At 38.5% G+C, this 23,974-nt stretch overlaps 1 protein-coding gene across 1 annotated transcript; it reads right to left on the bottom strand.

The window, feature by feature from the left end:
• Positions 1-1,582: 1,582 nt before the first annotated feature.
• Positions 1,583-23,702, bottom strand: DHX36 (DEAH-box helicase 36). The gene is made up of 25 exons (XM_049802915.1): positions 23,424-23,702; positions 23,053-23,174; positions 22,026-22,227; positions 21,280-21,318; positions 19,852-20,022; positions 18,836-18,915; positions 17,764-17,838; positions 17,461-17,627; positions 16,793-16,874; positions 16,180-16,320; positions 13,595-13,697; positions 11,920-12,007; positions 11,001-11,056; positions 10,834-10,898; positions 10,197-10,340; positions 9,411-9,528; positions 8,676-8,774; positions 7,495-7,668; positions 7,123-7,209; positions 6,399-6,482; positions 6,197-6,296; positions 6,020-6,110; positions 4,258-4,378; positions 3,530-3,682; positions 1,583-2,501 (listed from the first exon to the last, which is right to left on the bottom strand). The coding sequence occupies exons 1-25, from the start codon at positions 23,700-23,702 to the stop codon at positions 2,316-2,318; spliced, it is 3,027 nt and encodes a 1,008-aa protein (XP_049658872.1). The 3' UTR covers positions 1,583-2,315.
• Between the last annotated feature and the right edge of the window lie 272 nt (positions 23,703-23,974).

Genomic DNA, 23,974 nt, shown 5'->3' with positions numbered 1-23,974 from the left:
GAGGCAGGGGAGGGAACCATCTGATTTGTTAAACACTGGTATTTTTACCCAGGCTCTGCTACCACCACCATTTCTTTTTGCCCTTTGTGTTGTTACGCAGAAGTTTAGCCATCATTTAAGTACTGCAAAAAAACAAGAACAAGGGAGAAAGAAACTGGTACCACCTGCCAGCCTTTTTTTTTTTTTTTTTTTTTGGTGGCTTTTAATCCAACCCTGCCAGTAACAGCGCTACTGCCAATTATTCCTCAAGAACCTACAAATTTGCAACGTGGAGCAGCCCACCCTGCCCCTGCCACCGCACACCCCTCTGCCCCAACGCTGAGCAGCCAGGTACAAGTGGCCCGCAGCTCCTCTCTCAGCTCTGGGCGCCATCTTGCTTTCTCCTCTATCAGTTGCACCTGTCCCAGCGCAACACCCCGCGTTTCCAAAACCAGAAGCCTGATATGCAGCACTACAGTCAAGTTATTTCATTTCCATTTCCACACAAATTATCACTAATCTCCTCCAAACCTCCCCCCCCACCTTCGATTCCAGCGCTCATCTTCAGCGGTGCCGCGGCGCCCTGGATTCCCGCCTCCTCACCATCCCGTCGTGTGGCGCAGCTCGCGGCGAGACCTTCGCAGCACCTCGCCGCCCTGAGGCGAATGAACCGGCCGCCTCCCGCCCTCACCTGCGTCCCCGAGGGTGGACGTCTGGAGGGTCCCGGCGGCCTCCGGTAGCTCCTCGCAGCCCCGCTTTTCGCCACACAACCGCCAGCGGCTCCGGGGAGGGGGACGCCGGGGGACCGGGCGCCGGCCGGGAGCAGCCGCTCCCGGCCGGCGCCCGGTCCCCCGGCGTCCCCCTCCCCGGAGCCGCCGAGGCTTTTGTTTCCCCCCCTTTCGTGCATCCACCGCCCCCAGGCCGGACTGTTCCTCCTCCTCCTCCTCTCTCCCCGTTTGAAACACCTCAGCACCTGGGAGGGGGTGAAAGTGTAAATGTTTGGGGGGAGGGAGGCTGAACTCTGTATTTTTTGCAGCTGTGTTGCATTATGAGCTTGGCATCCTCCACTCCTTGTTAACCCGATGGAAAGCACGGTCCAATCAGTAAGTTAGGCTTACTGCTGTACCAAAAAAAATAAATTAGTTTCACCTGACCAGTTCTGTTTTCTTCAGAATAAGGCTCATAAATCCTCCCGAGCCCGTTGGTCAGGATCTTTTGCAAAGGACAAGAAACAAAACCAAACCCCAAGAAGGGAGAAGGCGTTACATTTCCAGGCAAACAAGACACAAGAGCCTTGTTCCTTGAGGATAATCCTAGAAATAACTACAGCTACGGCTGCAAAGTGAACTACCAGCACTTTTCAGTGCCTAGTTGAACGCCCTTCATCAGTTTTAGCTCCATCTCCTGCCCCTGGTCCCAGCAGTGGGGAACAGAGCCCAACCCCAAATCCAGCCCCCAGGCTTTAAAGGAAACAGCAGTTTGATCAAAACAGTACTTCTCAAACTAGTCACCCTACTTGAAATCCTAAACAATGTCCTTATATAGTTGGAAGCATTCAAAACAAAATGACATTCAAAACTTTAAGAACAAAGAACAGATGAAATAACACTTTAAAGAAAAGTCTTTTAATGTAATAATATAACCCATACATGGGCTGGTTTTAAAAAAGAAAAGTTAGAATGCAGTGAAACCTTAAAGTGTATTCCACCATGACTTTTATCTAATCATGCTTCCTGTAGGCTGAAATTTTAGTTAGTACTGATGACTGATGGGCACAGAAAATAAAGAGTAATTGAATAGGATGAAAGGCAGAGGAGAATATTTCTGAAGACTGTTTCCTCCCACAGTACAAATTTACCAAGTGTTTTCAAGTTTAGTTTAATTAAGCTATAATTACCTTCTGTGGAAGTGTTGGTGAGAAGACTGCTGCACAGCTGGAATAACACAGTAAGTATAATTACCACACAATAAAAAAAAAAGTCTTTTGAGATGTTTCTAGCAGTAGCAAGAACAGTTTAAGTATTATTAAGCAGCATTTTAGCAGGTTTTTTGAATATCTGTTACCTGATAGGGGGAAAAAAAAAAAAGGCTACAGCAAGACAAGAACCATACATCAACTAACATTGCTAGCATTGCATTTCTCTTATTTAAAAAGCTACACTGAACACAGAATACCATGCATATACAGATATTACCAACTATTTTGAAATAACTGCTCTTCAGTATGCGGGAATTAGCAGCTTACCCTAAAAAAAGTTTTTCCTCTAGCTAAATAAATGCTATAAAAAACAAAACAAGGTGAATGTGTTGGCTTTATCGATACAGATGAAAGTGTGTCAACTATAGCGTTCACTCTGGAATCGTGGGGCATAGTTTCTGGCACTTTCATTCTCCTGTGTTGTGATCAAGTCTATAATAGCTGTCAGTACTGCTGTTTCCCTGGATTTAACATCATTCCAGTCCACAGGATGTGGGTTTTCTATTTTTTCTTGTAGAAGATCATCGAGCTCTTGTCTTAAATTCTGGAAAGAGTTGTTGGAATGAAGAAAAAAGAAAAGAAAAAAGAAAGGAGACAGGCAATTAGAGCTACACACAACAATGTTACTACAGTTAAGTTCAAACCCTTGGGCCCTCTGTTGTCCTAATCTTCACACCTGCTGTTCTCCTATCAATTCATTTCAACATTGCTATTTTCAGGATCAAAAGCTACTTCTCAGAAACTAGTAGTTTTACCTTTTATGACAGATGACCATCTCTGGATATGATAGCCTTTAACAGCCTATATACACCCATTAGCTGGCTATTTCAGGATTAAAAATATTTGGGTTTAGAAAAAAAGACATATGATTTCTAGGATCTAATATTAAACAGAACTCTATTCAGCTCCTCCTTCCACTGGAACTTACTACTGCCAGCTGAAAAGTCTCATCCTCATGTTTCCATATCCATGTGGACATTTCAGACTGATCCACGTCATCCTACAGCTTCTGCTATGGAAAACTACAGAGATGAAGTACTTCAAATATCTTACTGTAAGACATGTTTATAAATTCTTTAAATCCACCCTACAACTCTTCTCTGAAGCTTCTACAGTTTTTCAATATCCCCATGAATTTTTCAGGGGCTGCACCAGCTGAACAAGAACATCAAGGCCATACTCCTGATGCTCAATAGGCACACAGCCTCATTCTCCTTAGTCAAGCTATTACACTGGAAACAAAAAAATAAGTAAGTCTGACTGCCTACTCCGAAGGCCAAACATAAAGGAGTACATTACTGTTTACTTCTGCCCAGTTTACCATGTGATGCAGACTGTTCAGAATGTTATTTTTCGTACTGCTTTTTAACTTGCATTCATCTACACACCTTCACTAGATCTCTTTTGTTTACTTTGTGTACTTGAACTGCTTACTGGGAATGCATTTAAAACATTATTATCTCCCTATAGTGATAAACCAGTAGGTACACAGTAATACCTAATATAGAAATCTCTAAGAAGAATCAGTGTTATACTAAGTCTTCCACACACATTATTATTAAACATAGTCACCTTAACTAAGTGCGCTATTCTTGCTGGAGACTGGAAAACAATCCATTCATCCACAGCGATGGTATCCTGATCTTTATCCTTCTGAATGGATATATCTCCTCCGAAGAACAAGAGACAATACGGAGAGACCTCTGTACAATCATACAAGTAAATCTGCAAGAAGACAAAACTGTCCAATCACCCTTCAAAACATCTTAAGTGACATCAGTAACCCTTAATGAAACTAAAAACAGAATTCCAGAAGATCATTATTCAGAGTCATTCATAAATTTGCAAGACATACATGAAGCAACTCAGTTGGAAAAGTTACATGAAATCAGATTGAACAGGTGCAAAAATGGTCCCAAATGCAGTCCTTCACACAAAGTGCTGAAATGAAACCAACTACTCCATAACAATCAGAGGACAACAAAAAAATTTCAGCATATTGAGATGTGTAAATTGGACTGAAACAAAAGTTAAAAAAAAAATTACACCTGTTATTGCCAGAACCTTAAACCCCCACCCCCCAAAAAAACCCAACCACAAAAATAACCCAGTAGTTATTTATTTGTGGAACAATACCACCAGTATCACAAAGAACATAATCTGATGGCATATAAAAGGAATGACCCAAGACAGGAAGGCTTCAAAACAAAGGCACTGTTCACATTGCCTTTGAACCTTGATCCAACCTTATTAAAGAGAGCCACAAAAATAAATTCTACAAATATAAACCCTTCACATACACTGCTAGTTCTCATCTTCAAATGGTACACTAGCCAGTTATAATGGAACTCCGTTTCTTCCACATTAACCGATTTTGGATGAATATTAACTGTTCCATCTGTCTTGGTGCAAACTTTCACCCTTAAATGCAAAAAATAAAAAAGTTTTTGTTTTAGGATTGAAATAAAGTCTTGACAGTTTAGTATAGTCATGTCCTAAGTTAAAAAGCCCCTCCAGTTCTCTACTAGCATACTAAACTCAAAATTTCTTTGAACATCCTTGTACATTTAAACTCCTTTCCCAAAAGATTACAACTGAATCTATAGTACAAATTTTTAGACATCTGTCTCTCTGCATTTAAGAAATTTGATTTTTTTGGTCAAATTTACTCTCTTAATAAACCCTGTCATTGTCTCAATTAGAAAAAACAAGTGGAGTCCTTAGTTTGGAAGAATAATGCCAAGTTACTGAATTTGGTTACACAAGCAAAATTTCAAGCAACTCCTTGGAAACACCACATAAGGAACTTATGTATCTGAATTTTTTGCTAACCGTTAAGCAGTGTCAGTGTGAAACAAGGGACTAGCTATACCGCTGTCAACCAGTCTAGAGTGGTGAACCTCTATTTGTATCACGTGCCTTTGAACAAATTTTACTCAACGGATAACATTCAACTTCTTTGGTTATACTTACTCCCCAAAATCACATTTCCCTTCTAACATAATCATGCCATCAAACAATAAAAAGCAGAAACCAAGCACAGTATGTATGAAGCACAACTGTTCTCTTTCTCAAATTTCAGAGGTGTAATTCTTTGGGTGTGGATCACTGAGCTCTCTACTCCCTGTGCACAGAAGTATGTTGCAAAACACGAAGTTCAGTGTTTTGAAACAGAAACAGGCAGCCTGGGAGAGGCTCTGCAGCAAAGTGGTTAGTGTAACAAATCCCTTGCTTAGTGGATCATAAAATTGAGCCTTCCTGGGCAGCTGGCTTATACCTAGCTCCACCATGCGGCAAATATACAGCGACACAGTAACTTGCATCAGGTTTGTAAACTACTGCATCGAGCACACTGGACTCACTTTAAAAGGGAGTATCAACTGACTGGCAGTGTCAGCTACAGACAGGTCTAAATTATGCAATGTAAAGTATAATTGACTGCATGTTCTTACTCCTTTCATAGAAGTGATCAGTCAGGGGTTTTTTTTGCTTGTTTTTTTAATTATAGACACAATGCTTGCTCCTATCGTTTGCTTTCTCTGCATTATACACCCAGAAAAATCAATCCAAATGTTCAACACCTCATTCTGTCTTCAATCAGGTCCATAAAGAAGGTTGTCTATATCCTGAGTATACTGTTACTGTGAGTAACAGTTAATAAAAATAAATAGTCTGATATTATAAGTAGTGATAAATCAACAGACCAGAATTTCTGGGTTCTATCTTGCCAAAGAATAAGAAAGGACAGTGTTTCAGCTGCTGCTGCAGATCCCAGATAATGGTAGGGCTCCTTTAGCAGCAGTGTTACCAATATATTATAACATTATCCATGGCATGATAAGGTGACACAAATTATTTCACAGGTATCCAAATGTTAAAGTGAAGATCAACAATCCCGTCCTCTCACCTACCCTTCTCTAAATAAAGTAACCCACAACCAAATGAAGTAACCCACAACCGTGACTTGAGCTATAGATTCATTCATGCACTCAAGCCATTGCTTCACCTCACCAAACTACCTAATGCAGAAAACACCTTGAATACAAACCAACAAACCCTCACATTTTTCTCTTTTTGCTGAAACTTGGCCGGATCTTTGCAACTTTTGGATATAAGCCAGCACAGATGACCGCTTTGAGCAGCTTCTCATTATCTGTAAAAGACAGCAAAGTAAATAACGCAGTTCTGCAAACTGAGATTTCAGCTATCAGAAATTTTCCATTTCCTTCCACTGTTTACCTGAGTTGGTATTAGATTTGGGATCCTTGGGGTCTCTGCTATTCACAAATCCAGCTGCAAGGAGATGCTCAGCAAACTGTCCTTTCATGTTATGCAGCATCTAAAAAACAACAAAAATTATCCCAGAATGATGCTGTGCAAAAGGCTCCTCCCCTTTTCCCCACAGACATGATCCTCTTTTTTTAAACTGTCAGCATGTTACCTGGAGTGTATTTGAAGACAGGAAATATTCCCAGCAATAGTCTTTCTCAGTTCTGAAACCACGACGCCGAGTCTCTTCCCAGCCCTAAAAGTGAAAACCATAGTTCAAAGGTGTTTCTAAGTGAACATATACTAAAAAATTACAGACAGCAAAAACTATATAGCTACATTTTTCTCTACAAGAGAGAAAGTAAATCCTTGGATCTCTTTGTTTATGTATATGCAGCACAGAGCAGAAAAACACAGCTTTACAACATTTTGAAAGAAAAACTTCCGTTTTCCATGGTGAGGAGTGAAATCTAGCTAAATTTGCCAGAACTTAATTTGCTGCTATTAACAGTCCTGGGTAGAAACTGCATTCCAGGCCATTTATTTCCTCTTCTTCTCACCCCAACACTATACAGCTAAGTCTCCAACACTTTTGAAGACAGCTTCAGCCTCTTGTAGAGGCCAGAAAGGCAAAAATTAATTACTTCAGTAAGGTAACTGTAACATTATGCTTTATTTGTCTCTTTATCCACAAGAAACTAGGTTACTGAGCCTGAAGACAAGCTTCCTCAACACTAGAAGGGTGAAAATTAATTTGGTTTTATGTTTCTGTAGAAGCCAAGAAAGAAATACTTCAGAGCATAAACTGACCAGTTTCTTCTTTAGAATAATCCATATTGCCCAAATTAAAATTCTAGAAGAAAAAACACCCACCCAAAACATTAAAACAAGCCTACCGTGAAAGCATTCACCACAGTTAGATGATCACTTTTAGTGTTCTTTGACAGCTCCTTTCTTCTTGCATCCGCTACTTTCTCTTTGCCCTATGAATAATTAGAACCTATAAAATATTCATGACTGACATGACAGTTCTCTTTTTCCTAATTAAGGTACATATACAGCAATACTTCATTTGCGGCAGACATAAAAATTAAAGCTACTTCCAATATTCTGTAGGCAAAGACAATACTTCATAGTAGGTGAAGGCAATCTTTTACTAATAAAAATGTAATTAACATGAAAATAATAACTATAACATCTCAGTAAGTCCCAATATCCTTCTGAGATTCTTAAAATCTTATGTGCAATTGTCCTCTTAGAAACTTTACCAGAGGAATGACAAAAGGGTCTTTGAAGCTGAGGCTAGCTGCAATTGTAAGTACTGGATCCAAGCAGCAGAATAAAGCTCCAAAGAGGATCATCTTTCCAATATGTGGTTCAACTGGTAATCGTGCTAAATGGACACCTAGTGGAGTCAGTTCTTCTTGTCTGTCCAAAGCATTCTGTCAGAAGAAAAACAAAGAAGGAAAAAAGAATAAACACAGTATTTGAAATGGGGAGGATTTCCTCAAAATAGCCACTAGTATACCTAGAGAACAAAGGAAAGCCTAACAGCTGGAGAATGCAACTAGCTATAATAAGGTATGGTAGGAAAGTGATCAAGCAAGTTATGGAGAAATAGAAATGTTCAATTAGATCCAAGAAAACTGCAACCATCTTTAATTGTGTTGCAAGTGGTTTATTAGGGCTCAGTGTCTTTCTGGATGAAAGTATGAGGAACTATTAACACTTCAGTGTCTTCCTACTCTAATCAAGCTTATTTTTAGACTTGTATCTTACCCTCAGTATCACTTCTGTTTTTATTTACTCTACCCTTTACTACTATACAGCACTGTCACAGAACACCAAATGTACAGCTGAATTCTAACTTTAATCGAAACATTTATAGAATCATGCCACCAGTCTAAATACTGCCCTTCAACTAAGACAGATGTTTCAGTTTATTGCTACAATTGATTTGTACAAATACTACCAGTGCAGGAAATCAGTAGTACAAATATATCGTTACCCTCTCCTTCCCCACCACCCAAAGGGGCAACAACATACAAGACCTTTCTCCTATATGCCTTATTTGCCCACAGAGAAAGTATCTCAAACTCTTCACTAATCTGACTGGGATAAGGAAGGCTTGGTGGATGCAGCCACGAGCAGGGTGGTAGAGAAGCAGTGAGTTAAGTAAGTATCTGTAGGGAACATAAATGTGAGGTGCATGTTTATGTTGCAAGTCATTTAGAAAGTTCCTCAGGAACTACTCTATGCAGCCCAAGAACACCATGTATTATGTGAAAGTATTTCCTCTGTTCAGTGAGGCTATATAAAGGGTCTACACAATACCATACAGGGTTGCAAATGTCTAAACCTGTACAATCAGAACTGTCTGATAACAAACAAGGCAATAACATGGTTCTAAACAAATTTTTCCTTGCGTGTACATTAAGCAATACTTTACCAGCTCCATTAGATGATTTATAGCCAACATTACAGCATCACGAGATGGTGGATCCATTAGTTTGCTCAGAAAATAAGCAATTCCACCAAGCTTTAGAATCTGAAAGGAAACAAAACCAAACCAAAAACCTCAGCAACTGGAGAAAGATGGCTACCTAAAATTAGTAAGCAGTAACCACCCAAATTAAAAGAGTGAATAATTCACAGCTTGAGTTAGAAATTCACTAATTAGGAACTAAGGACAAAAATAAAAATGTATTAATGATGAAATTTGAAACATAAGGACCTATTCTTCATTCAGTATGCATACACATGGTATTCCTTATGCATGCATAAGGAATTCAATACAAACTGCCAAAAAGAAAACTCATGTCAGTTCTAAAACTACTTTTTAGTAAAATTTTTTTAAGACATCATATCCCTTGACTCACCGACATTCTCACTGAAGCTCCTCTGACTGAATGACATTTGGGGCACAGAGAGGGAAACACAGTCCAGACTTCAGCTTATATTTATACTAAACAATCCTATTTTTCCTGGGTTTGATGCATCTAGATACAAGTATGCATTTTTCAACAGTTGCTGCAATTATTACCTAAATATATTGTGCCTCTGGTGTAACTGAATTTTGACTTGAAGACAACCTTAGGCTCACAGTTGCATTAACTTAATCTCTCAACCTCTTATTCCAATGGAAAAGTAGATTATAGATATGTTTAAAGATTCATATGGTTACCTTGATTTGTAAACAGAGCTCTTCCAAAGGTGTCCTCAAGATCTCAGGTAACTGGTAATCATCTAGAAGGCTAGCACGTAGTCCATTGTACAGATGATAACAGTGGCCTGGCTGAACTCTGGAATTATTCAAGTAAACAATTGTATTTTTTTTTCCCTATGACACTGTGACATGATGATTGTGTTTGTTTATAAACCGCTTTCCAAAACACATCAAAGAATTAGAACTGAAGCATAAGAATTAGAACTGAAGCATATTCAACTGTAAAAGTCATTTCAGCTTTCTGAAACACAGACCCATCAAGAGGAGAAAAGGCATGCAGAACACAGAAACCTCCTATCAACTGCTCAAAAGAAGTAATGAAGAGACCAGAGAAGAACTGTAAGTCTGAACAAGAGAGAAATTATTCCACAAGGTATTTTGGGAGGGAGAGAAATTTCAAAATAATTTGTTATGTGGCTAAGTGATATTAATTTGTAGGCAATTTTCACTTTAATGTACCATAGCCTCAAATCAGGTGTGAAGGCAAACACTACCAACAAAACATTTAAAAAAAATGCAGGACTTATTCTTCTATAAGGAGGGAAACTCATGAGTTAAATGCAGCACAAGTCAGTTTCCTAGAAAGACAAAGAAACCATTCTTTCCATAAGAACAAGAGACAGTTGTGCTAGCATCTGCTGCTGAACATATGAATAACAAAGTAGTATCTTCAGCAGCATGTGCTCCAAGACTGATGGAGACTTAACATCACAAAACTTTTCTAACTTTCCCCATTGTTCTTACCTTCCTGCTCGACCTTTCCTCTGCTTGGCATTAGCTTTACTAACCCACTCTGCTGCCATTGTGCTAATGTTGTTCTGTGTGTCAAAGTGAGTTTCCTTTATTTTTCCACCATCTATAACAAACACGACGTCATCTATTGTAATGCTGTTAAAAAAAAAAAAAGAAAGGAAAAAAATGCAACTCTTCATATCTTTGCAAGCTTGACCTAGGATCTGAAAGGGGTTTACGCTCTCTTTATCCCCTCCCAAACTGTGAGCCAACAATAAAAAAATCTGTGTTTGGAATTTCATTAAGAATTACGTTACTAAGCAGTTCAAGAAAGAGCTTGATTTAGTCTCCTAGGTCTGGTAGAAGTCACCACATGGGGTTATAAAGTCTGCAGAGAGGACAGGCAGCTCAGATTTATCATGTACAACAAAGGTGAGTCATTATATCCATGTTTTAATTGTTTAAAATAATTAAAGGCAAACTCCTGTTTAGTCTATAAACATTTCTAAGGATAGCGTTATAAATGAACGGTACAAACATAACAACATGTATTTTTGGAAACACTAAACAGGTTTATAATTTAAATTATCAATTTCACTTATGTTACTAATTGTATAGGTTTTTTTTGTCTGTATAGCTAGCTATTTACCTAGTCTCTGCAATGTTGGTAGCAATCACGATTTTCCTTACTCCTGGCGGGGTCTTCTTAAAAACCTGTAATTATCCATGGCCCATTTATATGTTTGCCAAAACCAAACATATGCTTAATTTTTTTTTGTTGTAGTTGTGAAATATTGCAATAAAAGGAAAGCATACCTGAGTCTGGTTAACAGTAGGCATCAATGAATGTAAAGGTATGATAATAAACCTATCTGAAAATTAAAAATCAGTAGAAGATATGGTGTAAGCACAGAAACTTCAATTTTACAGGAAAATCAGCTATGCAGAATAGAGAAAATACGCTGCAAGTTAAGTCTACTGTTTCTTATTCTGAATTCACAGGTGTATGTATCATAATGGCAATTTCTAAAGTAAAAAGGTATAAGGGAATTTTTTTTATTACGCTACGATGACTTGACAAGTTTACGAAAATATATGAAGTTGTGTACAGTAATTTATATTTAATTTTCAAATTCTCAAATTATTTAATAATTTGTCAAGTTTAATAAACTGACAACCTCCTCCATCTTTCAATAAATTGAAATTCTTTATCTATGGAAGGTACACAACATGAACTGCAAGACAACTACCTGAATAGTCAATAGCACAGTTAGACAAGTTATATGAAAATGAGTTATGCAAACAGGACAAATTAAAGTGTATCCAATAGGCATAGATTGGTATTTTAGTGTCCTATTAAAAAAGCTTCAAGGAATAAACAGGATTTAAAAGAACTACCAGCAAAGCAGTAGACAGAAGCTGCTGAAGGATCAATAAAAGAAAATGAACACAGAATGAAGAAAGAGTTTAGTTTTGGATGGAAGTTATCATAGCTACAAGAAAGGACAAAAGGAAGAAGATGCAGGTCTGAGATTCTTTTTCAGATTGTTTACTCCGACACTGAGAAAAATGAGTTATTATCATTAGCAAATGAAAGATACCACAGAAATACAAAAAATGCTGAACACACTGCAATCACTTTGAGAGGAGAGATGAGAAAGGAAAAAAAATCCAGTGCAATACCAGCAATCACATGCAAAAATTAAAAATTCCCACGTAAAATTTTTTTTTTTACCTGACTTAAACATGACTTGTGACATCAAGAGATCATGCAAAGTGCTAATGTTGTCCCAGCCTGGAAGAAACACTAGAATTGCACCATCCTATATATAAAAGAGGGAGTGAAGGGAAAAGAGATTAGAATAAACTACACGCTATGCAAAGAACCAGCTACTTCCACACTAATGCACATGTTGGTTATGTGGTATTTGAAACCTCATTGACTCAAATTTGGAACAACATTTATAGGATTGTTTTCTATAAAAGACTTAGCTACATATGTTTATCTGAACTTAATAAATAAAAATTTGATTTTAAACATTTTTCCCCTGCAGTGTTTTAAAAACACAGCCATGTCAACACTAGAAGAATTTAAGCTGCAAATAAAACAGAGATACTAGTGTACAGTTTTCAACCCAGGAAGAACAAAATCGGAAACAGCAACTCATCCTCATTAAACACAGCTTAAATGATCTATCAACTGAAATATTAAGTTATTTGATATTCTTAATAATCAAAATTCTCTTTAAGGAATCAGCCAAGGTATCAGCTCTTCCACAGATGTTTTTGAACACAGAAACAAATATATTACTTCAGGTTATGACAACCTACATACATTATACCTATGGTAACAGAAGTTATTCTTACTTCATGCTTGTCACTGCTTCAGGCAAAGGATCCTTCTGATATTAATATTCTGATGATGTTATTACTAAATAACAAGGTAAGGCACATTTCATGATATCTATTAATGCAGCTGTATTAACTACTAATCTTGACAAGCTGAAAGTTGGAAGAGTCTCCTAGCTGTGTGTTTGGTAAATGTGACTAGACTTTTGCTGCGCTGTATAAAAATTCAGTCTTTGCTGCATCTAAGTCATAGACTACTCAGGCAGAAAAAACATTACAGCTAACTGCACAGTGTAGGTATCAGGCAGTGAATATCAATTCTAAGTATTGCTTTTGCCCTCTCCCTCCCATTGCTGAGGAATTAAGAACAGAGATTCAGCTGTACACCAAAGAGGTTTTCAGACAGTTTTCTACAGCTGTTTCACAAAACATAACTTTTACTACAAAGACTACTACCTTTGACAAACACAGCCACAGAAAGAACTAAAAGTTAAAATCTAATTTGTAATTATATTACTTTACATGAAATAACTAAGATGTATAATTAATTTGAAAGCTTACTTAAAAGCTTACCCAAAAGAAAAAAAATGCAGCAATCTGAATCAAAATGGCACCCAAATCTTCAGGTATCTATCCCATTTTGTTTACAAGACAATCCCTACTTTCAGTGAAAGAATTCAGCTCCCTTGCTCAGTAGGGACCATAGATGAGTGTATCAAAGATATTTGTAAGTTTTCCAAGTTTCTTAGGTACATAGTTCTCATTAATACCCACAACTCCTACTCAAGAAAATGCTTAGGTATGTGCTCCCCTTTAAACATAGATTCTATCCCATCATTTCAATAAACACTGTAACTAACCACGTTCTAAACTCAGGGCTTAAATAGTAATTTGATATTTAAAAGCTGCTAGACTACTTCTCAGAAGAGCAAAACAAAAAATTATTCTTCTTTGTATCTGTATGATAAGCCAAACTAACTATCAGCTCTGAAATTCCCAACAGCCACTGATCACAATGCAGCCACATCATTAAAACGTGATGATAGGAGACAGAAGTGTACCTCTTCTTCCAAAACGATGTGTCTGATAAGTGCTGCTATAAGGTCAAGGTCGACCTTGTCATCATCCATCATTTCCAAGGCATCTATAGTACTTGCTGAATACCTACAGGCATTGAAAGCATACATATTGTTAACTTACTAACATACAAAGTCACGCACTTGTGTTTCTGTTACAAGGCTCTGCAATCACACATCTATGTAACCCACTGCTGATCAATTTATTTCTTTGTCTGTTCAATTACTATATCTCCAGTGTACTCTGGAGATTTGGTTTAGTGCTATGTGCTTGTTTTGGCTGGGATAGAGTTAATTTTCTTCATACTAGCTAGTATGGGGCTATGTTTTTTACTGAAAATAGTGCTGATAACACAGGGATGTGTTAGTTATTGCTGAGCAGTGCTTACACAGAGCCAAGGCCTTTTCTGCTTCTCACCCCACCCCACTAGCGAGCAGGCTGGAGGGGGCACAAGAAGTTGGGAGGGGATACAGCTGGGACAGCTGACCCAAACTGACCAAAGGGATTTTCCATACCATATGATGTCATGCTCAGTATATAAGGCTGGGGGAAGAAAAAGGAAGGGGGGGGACACATGTTCAGAGTGATGGCATTTGTCTTCCCAAGTAACCGTCACACATGATGGAGCCCTGCTTTCCTGGAGATGGCTGAACACCTGTCTGCCCATGGGAAGTGGTGAATGAATTCCTTGTTTTGCTTTGCTCGCATGCGCAGCTTTTGCTTTACCTATTAAACTGTCTTTATCTCAACCCACAAGTTTTCTTACTTTTCCCCTTCTGATACTGTCCCCCATCCCACTGCGAGGGAGGTGAGTGAACAGCTGCATGGTACTTAGTTGCTGGCTGGGGTTAAACCACAACATACTATTCTAACTGATGATAATAGCAAGTTTAAGAATTACCCTGTTATGACTGAACTGCATCTGAAGTATTTACATGATCTCTCTCCTCCTCATGGATTAGCTAGGACCTAAGCAAGCTGCGTTTACCCTTTAATTAATCTCTCACTCACAGTGAGCAGAGGAGGCATCTCACCTGTTCAGCCCTTTGGTTTCATGAAAGCTAACACTATAGAAAGAATTGCCGATTGGTTCAAAAGACAGGGTGGGAAAGGAAAGGAGTACAAATGGGATGAGCAGAGCATGGGATAGGCCAGAGGTAGACCACTGAGGACTTTCTCCTTAGAAAAGAAAGATAAAACTGAGCCACCTTGTCCTGGTTTCAGCTGGGATAGAGTTAACTGTCTTCCTAGCAGCTGGTATAGTGCTATGGTTTTGAGTTCAGTATGAGAAGAAAGTTGATAACACTGATGCTTTCAGTTGTTGCTAAGTAATGTTTAGTCTAAAGTCAAGGATTTTTCAGCTTTTCATGCCCAGACAACAAGACGACTGGAGGGGCACAAGAAGTTGGGAAGGGGCACAGCCAGGATAGCTGACCCAAACCGGCCAAAGGTGTATTCCATATCATGTGACATCACATTTAGTATATAAACTGGGTACCGCCGCTCCCGGACTAACTGGGCATCGGTCAGCGGGTGGTGAGCAATTGCATTGTGCATCACTTGTATATTCCAATCCTTTTATTATTTTTTATTATTCCTATTGTCATTTTATTAGTGTTATCATTATTAGTTTCTTCTTTTCTGTTCTATTAAACCATTCTTATCTCAACCCATGAACTTTACTTCTTTTCCTGATTCTCTTCCCTATCCCACTAGGTGGGGGGGGGAAGTGAGTGAGCAGCTGCATAGTGCTTAGTTGCTGGCTGGGGTTAAACCACAACACACCTATATTCATTATTGTTAACAAGCTGGATGTATAGACAATCCCAAAATGCAGAGGACAAAGAAGACAGGAGAGAAAAAACAGGAAGATGCTATTCTTGAAATAAATCAGCCAGGCTAGCCAATTGATCAACTTATCCAGATTACCAAAGTAGTTAAATGCTGGCAATCAAAAGAATGTTTCAAGTGGACAATCTCTACTAGGTGCTCAAAAGGCAAAATTATTTAGCTTGGTTTTAAACCACTCTAGAGGAATATTAAAATATTCTGAGGAAAAGGCTGTGGTGGGGGTTTTTTGTTGTTTTGTTGGGTGGGTTTGGTTTTGGTTTTTTTTTTTTGTTTTGTTTTTTTTTGGTTTTTTTTTTTTTTTTAAACCAGCACATTTTGTCTTATGTTGACTATGAGACTAAAATACTGTGAGATCTCTCCCAAAGAAAGAGACTGAAGAAGGGGAGAATTCATCAGAAGAGAACTAATGGCCAAAGCTCAAGAAGCCTAACGTTATGCTGAAGACTGTAATGGACAATACCAACATCAATAGCAAGCAACTTGACAGCTGTAGTTCTCTTACAGTGTGCACATGCAAAGGAAGCAAATTCTCTGTGACAACTCTAAAGCACTTCAGTGGTTACCAGCCAACTGTACTGGCAACTCCATCATTACTGTTTTCCACAGTACCAATTATCACATCATTAATAAAAGCACAGTAATAGAATGCAGAACTAAGTTATGTTTCTTAGTTAAAAAGTGTCTAAAAACTTAACACAAAGAGTAACTTGAGAACAACCTGCCCCGCAGCTGCCTTAAATAGTCTGGCCATCGTTCCCTGTAGATTTCCTCTTTCTCTTCTTTTTCTGGTCTGCTTACATGTCCTTGCATGAAGCCTTTCTTCCACCGTGGTCGACGGTCTGTGTTCTCTGGAGTATACCTTTAAATTTAAATAACAAACGTAATTAAATTTTGAAACTAAGTAATTTAAAGCCAGCTGCACAGCAGTTTTCCAAACTATGGACAATATGTCATGCTTTAGCTATACCATGTAAATAAGATACTCAAATTTATTTTCTGAAAGAAATCTCAGGTACCGTGTCTAGCAAGCATAAGAACATGTAGGGAAAAAAAAAAGTCTGAATAAACAGAAAGACTAGCTTGGTTTAGTACCCTAAAAATTCCAAAAGACAGACAAGGGGTTTTTTCCTCCTCAAGACAACGTTTCCAGGTAGCTATGCACCATTTTTAATTACTGTAAAAGGTACTAACCTTTCCTTGAAAGGTTTTCTGTTAAAAAAACAAAGCTAATTCTTCCACAGGTTATTTATACCAGGATAATCTTTGAAAAGACATACTAAGCAAAAACCCCCAAAACACTATCCATACTGGTGTTCAGAAAATATACTTACCTCAACTTCTCAATTACGTCTTCAAGAAGATACTCCACCACAGGGAAAGTGAACCCAGGTATGTGAATCATTGGACAATTATCTGTCGAGGAAGGCATAACTCTGTTTTTAAACAGCAAATAAGATACCGTACTGAAATAATAGAGGCAATAAACATTCTTCACTATTTTTGCAATACAGTTGCCAAGTCTATATAGGGTTTTTCTGTTTGTTTATTTTGAAATTTTCACGGAAGATGCCAAATTCAATTCCAAATAAAGTTGCTGAATAAAAAAAGCATAGGTAGCAAGCAGTATATTGTTCTGCAGCATGTTCATCTGGTTCCAGCTACAGGATAAAGCTGGAAGACTGAACAACTAAAGGCTTCAATCTGGTTGCCCAATCACACCAAGACTTCTCAAATACAGTAAATATTAGTAAATATTTAATATGAAAACACTGTGGAGGTACTGTTTCCATGATACATCTGAAAAGCAAATATAGAAGAAACACATACTCATGATGAGCTAAAACTAAGGGAGTAAGCATCTTCAGCAGCTAGCAACTATTTGTAAAATTGAAGTCATTATGCCTATTAATAAAAATCAATCCTCAAATTTGAGAGCCGCATTATACTGCGGAAGCCTAAACCACTTAAGAGGAACATTCATAGGAAGCATTTCACCTACCAAAATACTCCGAAAACTTCTCTGCATTTAAAGTAGCACTCATTAGTATTACTTTCAAATCCAAACGAATATTCAAAAGATCTTTAATAATGCTCATTAAGACATCTGACTGAAGATTTCTTTCATGAATTTCATCAAGGACTACATGACTAATGCTGGACAAGTGCCTAAAATAGAAGAGCAGGAAGTTAAACATTTGTTTTTAGCAAAACTGAAAAAACAGAGACGAGACTATTAGAAAAAGGTCAGTAGTCAATTAATTTCATAATTGTATTCGGTTTCTTATTAAACAAGAAAACTTACTTATCTGACTGGAGCCACTGTAGGACAATTCCTGTGGTACAGTATAAAATTGAACCTTGTTTCCTTGGTAACCGACTGAAAGAGATACATTAAGAATGCTTCAGTTCTCTTCGGTATTTTACAAGTACTTTAAAAGCTTAAAATCAAAATGCAGATAGTCATTATAGACATTATGAAGTATGTCTCATTCTCTAACTTGCTCACTTACAGTTCAATTGGAGGAACAAGGAATTAGGCCACTGTTGCAGCATTTTTGTTGATGGGGAATGAAGTGCTTGTAATCTGACAGAAGCCCTGACTTCCCAGACATTTTTTGTCATTTGCACGTTGATCTGCTGACCCCAAACTCTGGCAGCTATTTAAGTTCAGCACAGATGACAGCTAAATATACAGTAGTATAACATTCTTGATTAAACAGTAAAGAAAAATATAAATGAGATTCTATAAACTCAAAATGCTGAAAGGACTAAGCTATCATCTCTCACCAGCAGTTTTTCTTCAATGATAATTGAGATTCCATTCTTTGCTGGTAACATTTCAGGTATTTTTTTTAAGTTACAGATGACTCCAAATGCAATAGCTTTTGCTCTATGGCACTAGGTCTACGAACTCTAGTCAATGCACCTGACTTTATTACCTGATCCCAGTGAGATTACTCAACAGGTTAAGTGTAGCAAATACATAGTTTTCTACAGAAATATGGCTTATAGCATTCTCTCCTTTAGCATTTCCATTTTTCCTTGAAATTCATGGATTAGGGACATCAATTTTATCTCTGTCTATAGCAGAGCCTTTTAGAAGAGCTGAAAAAAGGACTTACTAAACAAAGTACAACTTGGTGCTAGCCATTGCTACACGCTGCATAAAATACAATAATCACACTCAAACTTTTTGCTAAATTTCAAAAAACTTATTCCCTACACCAGCTCTTCACAGGAATTCCTTCTGGAGAAAAAAAAATGAGAAAGCAGTCACCTATGTTCAGAACTATTTTTCAAATTTTCTTGCTTGAACAACAATAGATACTACTTTACGTGAATCCACAAAAACTGCCAAGGGAGCCTTCTCTTACCTCTGTAGACGAATTTGGTATCCTGTACTCTTGCCATTACCACATGCTTCTGCCCTTTCAGCAGCAACTCTCTCAGCCACCTTAGAAAAATAAGTAAAATCAAAATAGTGCATTAAAGAAAATTTTAAAAAATACCACAAGGCTGAGCTATGACTTAGCTACTCATCAGCAGGAAATAACCTAGACCCAAGATGTTACATAAACAAGAAAGAAACACCCTGAAAATCACTTTTTCTCCTCCACTGAGGACCATGTTTCCCGTCAGCAACCCAAGAATAAGTTTGCAACCCAGGACATATTTTAAAGGAACACAACCAGTTAGGCATTAGCAATACACTCATCCTTTCAGCAGGGTGAGGTATTTGTCATGGGAAGTAAGGTTCTATAATCATTTGACACTTAACTATCAAGAAGAATAATTATTGTGCACTTAAAAGCCAAATTCTTTCTTGCTCATTAATGTACCTCTAAAGGGCCTGACACAACATTAGTGTTTACCTTAACTCACATTTGCACTCCCCAAATCCATTAAAACCACAGATATATACCATGATTAAATTCAGGGAAGAATGAGGCTTGCAGTGCCAGTACTCTATTAACGACAAAATGAAATATCTAATTAGTATATATTAACAAAATTGTTATTTACAACAGAATCCAAGATGGCTGAAAACAAACACACAAAAAGCCATCTCCACTGTCCACTAAAAGCTGAATGCTTCTCTTGAGCTTTAAATTTAGTATCAGGACATGTGACAGCAGAGCAGTTTCTCTGAGAGGTGCACAGTACCTATCTGGGCATTTGGAATTTCTTCAAGATCTTAACTTCAAATAATCTAGCAGATTGTACACTCAGTTCATAAGCTTGCCCATGGATCCTAGGCCCACTAAGAAATATATTTTCCTTCAATGATTCTGAGTTAGGCAGTAATTTTTCCTCTGATTTATTGGGGGGAAAAAACCAACAAACCACCCCACAAGAAATAAGTTACTCAGTTTGTCAAAATGGCACTTACCGAAATAGCACTGATCCTCCTAGGCTGAGTACAAACAATCCTGCACATAGACCCTTTCCCTCGTTCTATGTAATCATCCAAGATGAACTGTGTAACTTGGGTTGTCTTTCCACAACCAGTTTCACCACTTATCACAGTTACTCGATTATTGTTTATAAGGTTTACAAGTTCCTGTTTTCAAACAAAGAACAAACATTTATTGTATTATTGTTCAAAACAGATTTTAGGAGGATGTTGACAATTCTCTGCTACTGTGCAGTGAACTCAGAAGAAAGTGTCATAGCAACTAAAGAAACAGATATTTATCTGTTTCTCGTAATACTAAAAAAAAAAGTTTAGTTTAAACCACACAGAAGTAATTTCTGCACATTTGCACTTCATATGTGTAAGGTTTAAAGCATATCAATTCTGAACACTAGTTTTAAGTACCTAAGATCCAGCATGAAAATAACATAAAATAAAACAAAAGCCTGAAATACATTGTTAAACTTTTCTCCTTCCTACTTGCCTTCTGTATATCTTTGGTGACTGAAAACAAGCATTTTCCCTTTTGGACTCCAAGACTACACTAACTGAAGATTTTCAGCACAATATTTTAACGTTTCTTATACAGACAGGAATAGATTTCTTACATTTCCAGCCTCCACCTCCCAATCCAAAGGATTGTAAAGGGGATTATAACTATTTTGAGAAACAAACACTAACAGGAGGGATGACATTATTATAGATACATTAACTTTAGAAAGGAAACTCGCTAATCATTCACTGAACCTGCAAAAGAAAACGTAACAGAATACTCGTAATATCTGATTCATACAGGTGACATCAAATGAAGAATTAACATCAATTAATAATAACCCATGCTATCACCAACTTTATATTCTGACTGGGAAGTTAATGGCAGTAATGGCCAGGAATACAGCCATAAAGTCTGTGATTAGAAAAGAAAAACGTTTAATCTGCTTTATATTAAATTCTAAATTGGGCAAGCATTCAACAAACGTCCAAAATTTTATATCTATAAGAAAGCATGACATTTTACATAGTGGTCAATTACTCTATATAAAATCCAAGTAACTAGGAACTATAGAGAAGTTTAACTGGCAGAGAAAGAAAAAAAAGACCTATACTTAAAAAAAAAAAAAAAAAATTACTTAAACATACCTAGCATTCAAAACCATTTCCATGAATAATGCTGCCCCTACTGATAAAACTGGATATAGCCCCAGAGTAACTGTCCATATGAAGCAGTAAAGCTGAGCTACTTTCTGGAAAGAAGTCAAACTCAGCATCAGAACTTGGGAGGCTTCAGCACCTTCATAAAAGGCAACAAAGATTTCCACCTAGTCCCAGTTACACATCTGTTTTCTCCTATTTTACAACGGAGCAACAGAAACACATATTCTTTCAAATTAAATACACATTTACCTGTCTCATCCCGTATGAAGGGAGTTTCTCTCGGAATCTCTGGGAAAAAAAGAAAGTAATAGTACGTATCTTTAAACGCCTTTTCAACACTAAGTAATATAACAGATTTCATCTGTGATTTAGGCTAAACTGAGAAATAACAGGCAAAACATTTAGCTAATACTTAAACACAGGTCCACTGGAAATAAGTTTAATTCCATGAATGTTTTCAGTTTCATTAAATTTAGCAAAAATATTTAAACCCAACAGGTCAGTACATGAAAATGTTTGTGCATACAGTTGTAAGACTAGGGCCTTGCATCAAAGGGAGAACTGCCTGGTCATGGTAAGACTATTTTATTTGACAACTTTATATAGGGCTATTAGAACAACACAAACTACGTTTTTAAGAGGCAATTCCTTAAGAGCCCATTTTTGTGCTTTCAGTTTTAGACATAGGTACAGGGATACAACCCATTAAAGAACAAATGGAAAAACCCAGCCAACTAAACAATGCGTAAGCTTAAAATTTTAGATTTTATGCAACCAGAAATTGCCACTGAAAGTCTGTTTTTTAATCGCTCTCCTATTGATAGGTATGCATTTTGTAAATTCTGAAGGTAATTTTTAGCAAAAGTAACGTCATGACAACTTCCTAGTAAATAAATTGCAGGAAGTTATGGGTTGTTTGTTTTTTTTTAAAATTAAACTAACCTGAAAAGATAAAATCCAATTAAAAGCTTTCTACTTAACACGTGGAAAAGTACCTGCATTTCAATATATCTAGGATCAGATTTCTTCTTTCTTAAGTCTTCTTTAAGTTGCTCATCTAAATCAGTATCTTGCTCATTTTTTTCAAAGAGATATTCCACATCCCGATCAAGAAATGTTTTTTCCAAGACTGGTCTCTGTCTTACAGGAGCTTTTTCAGTATCTGTTTTCACTTTTGCAGGCTGTTCTGGAGTAGGTCTGAAATAAGTGCAGGGAACAGAAACTTCAAAGATTATCCAAGATGTGCTTGGCCGCTGCAAAGAGTACACCGAACCATTCAAGGCAAACCTTAAATCTGTTTTTGAGATGTTACATCCACGAGTTACTTGACCATCAGCCGATGAGAATATGGCATACGCCATTAAAACAATTAAAGTCCGAGAACCACCAGCCATCAAAAATTTTACATCCATATCTAGAAACGTAACACGCTCTTTTGTATCAAAACAAAACTAACAAAGCAACAGAACATCTCCAGAGAACTATTCCTTAACTGGCCGTCAGAACCACTGCCCTGTAATTGGATCATTCAGCAAAATGGAGACCCAAACACCTCATTTCAGTGGACTCAGAGTAACACACCTGGCAGCCCATTTCACTGCTATTACTTAAAAGCCTTAAGTGTTAAGAACGGACAATATTTCACAGAGGCCAAGAAAACGTTCTTCGAGTGCAGAATAACTGAAAGACAAAGTCAAATGCCACTCTGGAAGAATAATTCCAGAGGCCAGGGGAGCTGAAAAATTCCATATATCTACTCTAGTAGGCCTGGACATCAGTTACAGGATTTTATGATTTTAAGTAAAAATTTAACAGCCCAAACTCAACAATAACCTGTAAAAGAGTTTTACAGCAGTGGTTACAACCATTTCAGTATGACAATACATGTCGAGAAAACTGAGTATATCCGTTAACCTAATTCACTCGCTAAACGTAAACATTTTCTGATATATTTTCCTACTAGTTTGTGAGAATTCTGTTCCATTCAAGTAAACAAAAGGATTAGTAATTGTCTCCCTTTACCCTTCTTCATCCCCAGACCACCAGGACATGGCTTCTTGCTCCTTTTCATTTTTAGTTTGGACAGTATTCAACAGCTGCACAATTTGCTCTTCCCTGCGTTCATCCATACGCACAACAGCTCTCTGGTGGGAAAAAAAAAAAAAAAAAAAAAAAGCACCATTTTCACCACCGTGTACTCAGCACGTCTTACTTAGGTATCAAACTAGCGGGACTCTTCGGCACGATCACAAACTTCTTTTTAAGTTGCTCCTGACGAGGCGTTTCGAGGCGCGGAGGCGAACACCTCTTTTTCATCCTGCCAGGCAACACATTTCACGAAGTAGAGGTCTCTGACGCCCGCACCCACCCCCCCAGACGCGGGCCCCCCTCACCTGCTGCCGGTCCGTCTCCTTGCTCTTCTGGCCCTGCTTCCGCGCGTACCACAGCCCGATCTCGCGGCCCTTGAGGTGGCTGGGGTGGCGGCCCCGCCCGCCGCCGCCGCCGCCGCCGCCGCGGCCCCCGTGTCCCCCCGCGGCAGCGGAGGAGGAGGAAGAGGAGGAGGAGGACCCGCCATCGCCGCCGCGGCCCCGGCCCCAGTCGCGGCGGTGCTCGTAGCTCATGGCCGCCCGGCAACCGGCTCCCAGCACCACCGCCGCCGCCCTCCGCCTCATCCGCCGCCTCACTTCCGCCCGCCGCCCCGCCTCTTCGCCTCGCGCCCCGCCCCCGCGGCCGCGGCCGCCGGTTCGAGTCCCCGGCCGCCGGCAGGCCGAGGTCGGGGCGGCAGCGCCCGCGGGGAACACGCCGCGGCGCGAAGCGACACAGCGATTAAATGAGGCGACCTCAACACCGCGGCACGTCCCTCCGGTGCACCCTGCACGAATGTCTCCTCTCGCTTCCATTGCCACGTCTAAGTTTTGAGGCCCGTTTCCGAGGCAAGGGTTTA

The sequence above is a fragment of the Accipiter gentilis genome, chromosome 6 (genome assembly GCF_929443795.1).
Source record: "Accipiter gentilis chromosome 6, bAccGen1.1, whole genome shotgun sequence".
Lineage (NCBI taxonomy): Eukaryota > Metazoa > Chordata > Aves > Accipitriformes > Accipitridae > Astur > Astur gentilis.
The sequence above is the reverse complement of the archived record's forward strand: the minus strand, read 5'-3'. Positions and strand labels throughout refer to the sequence as shown.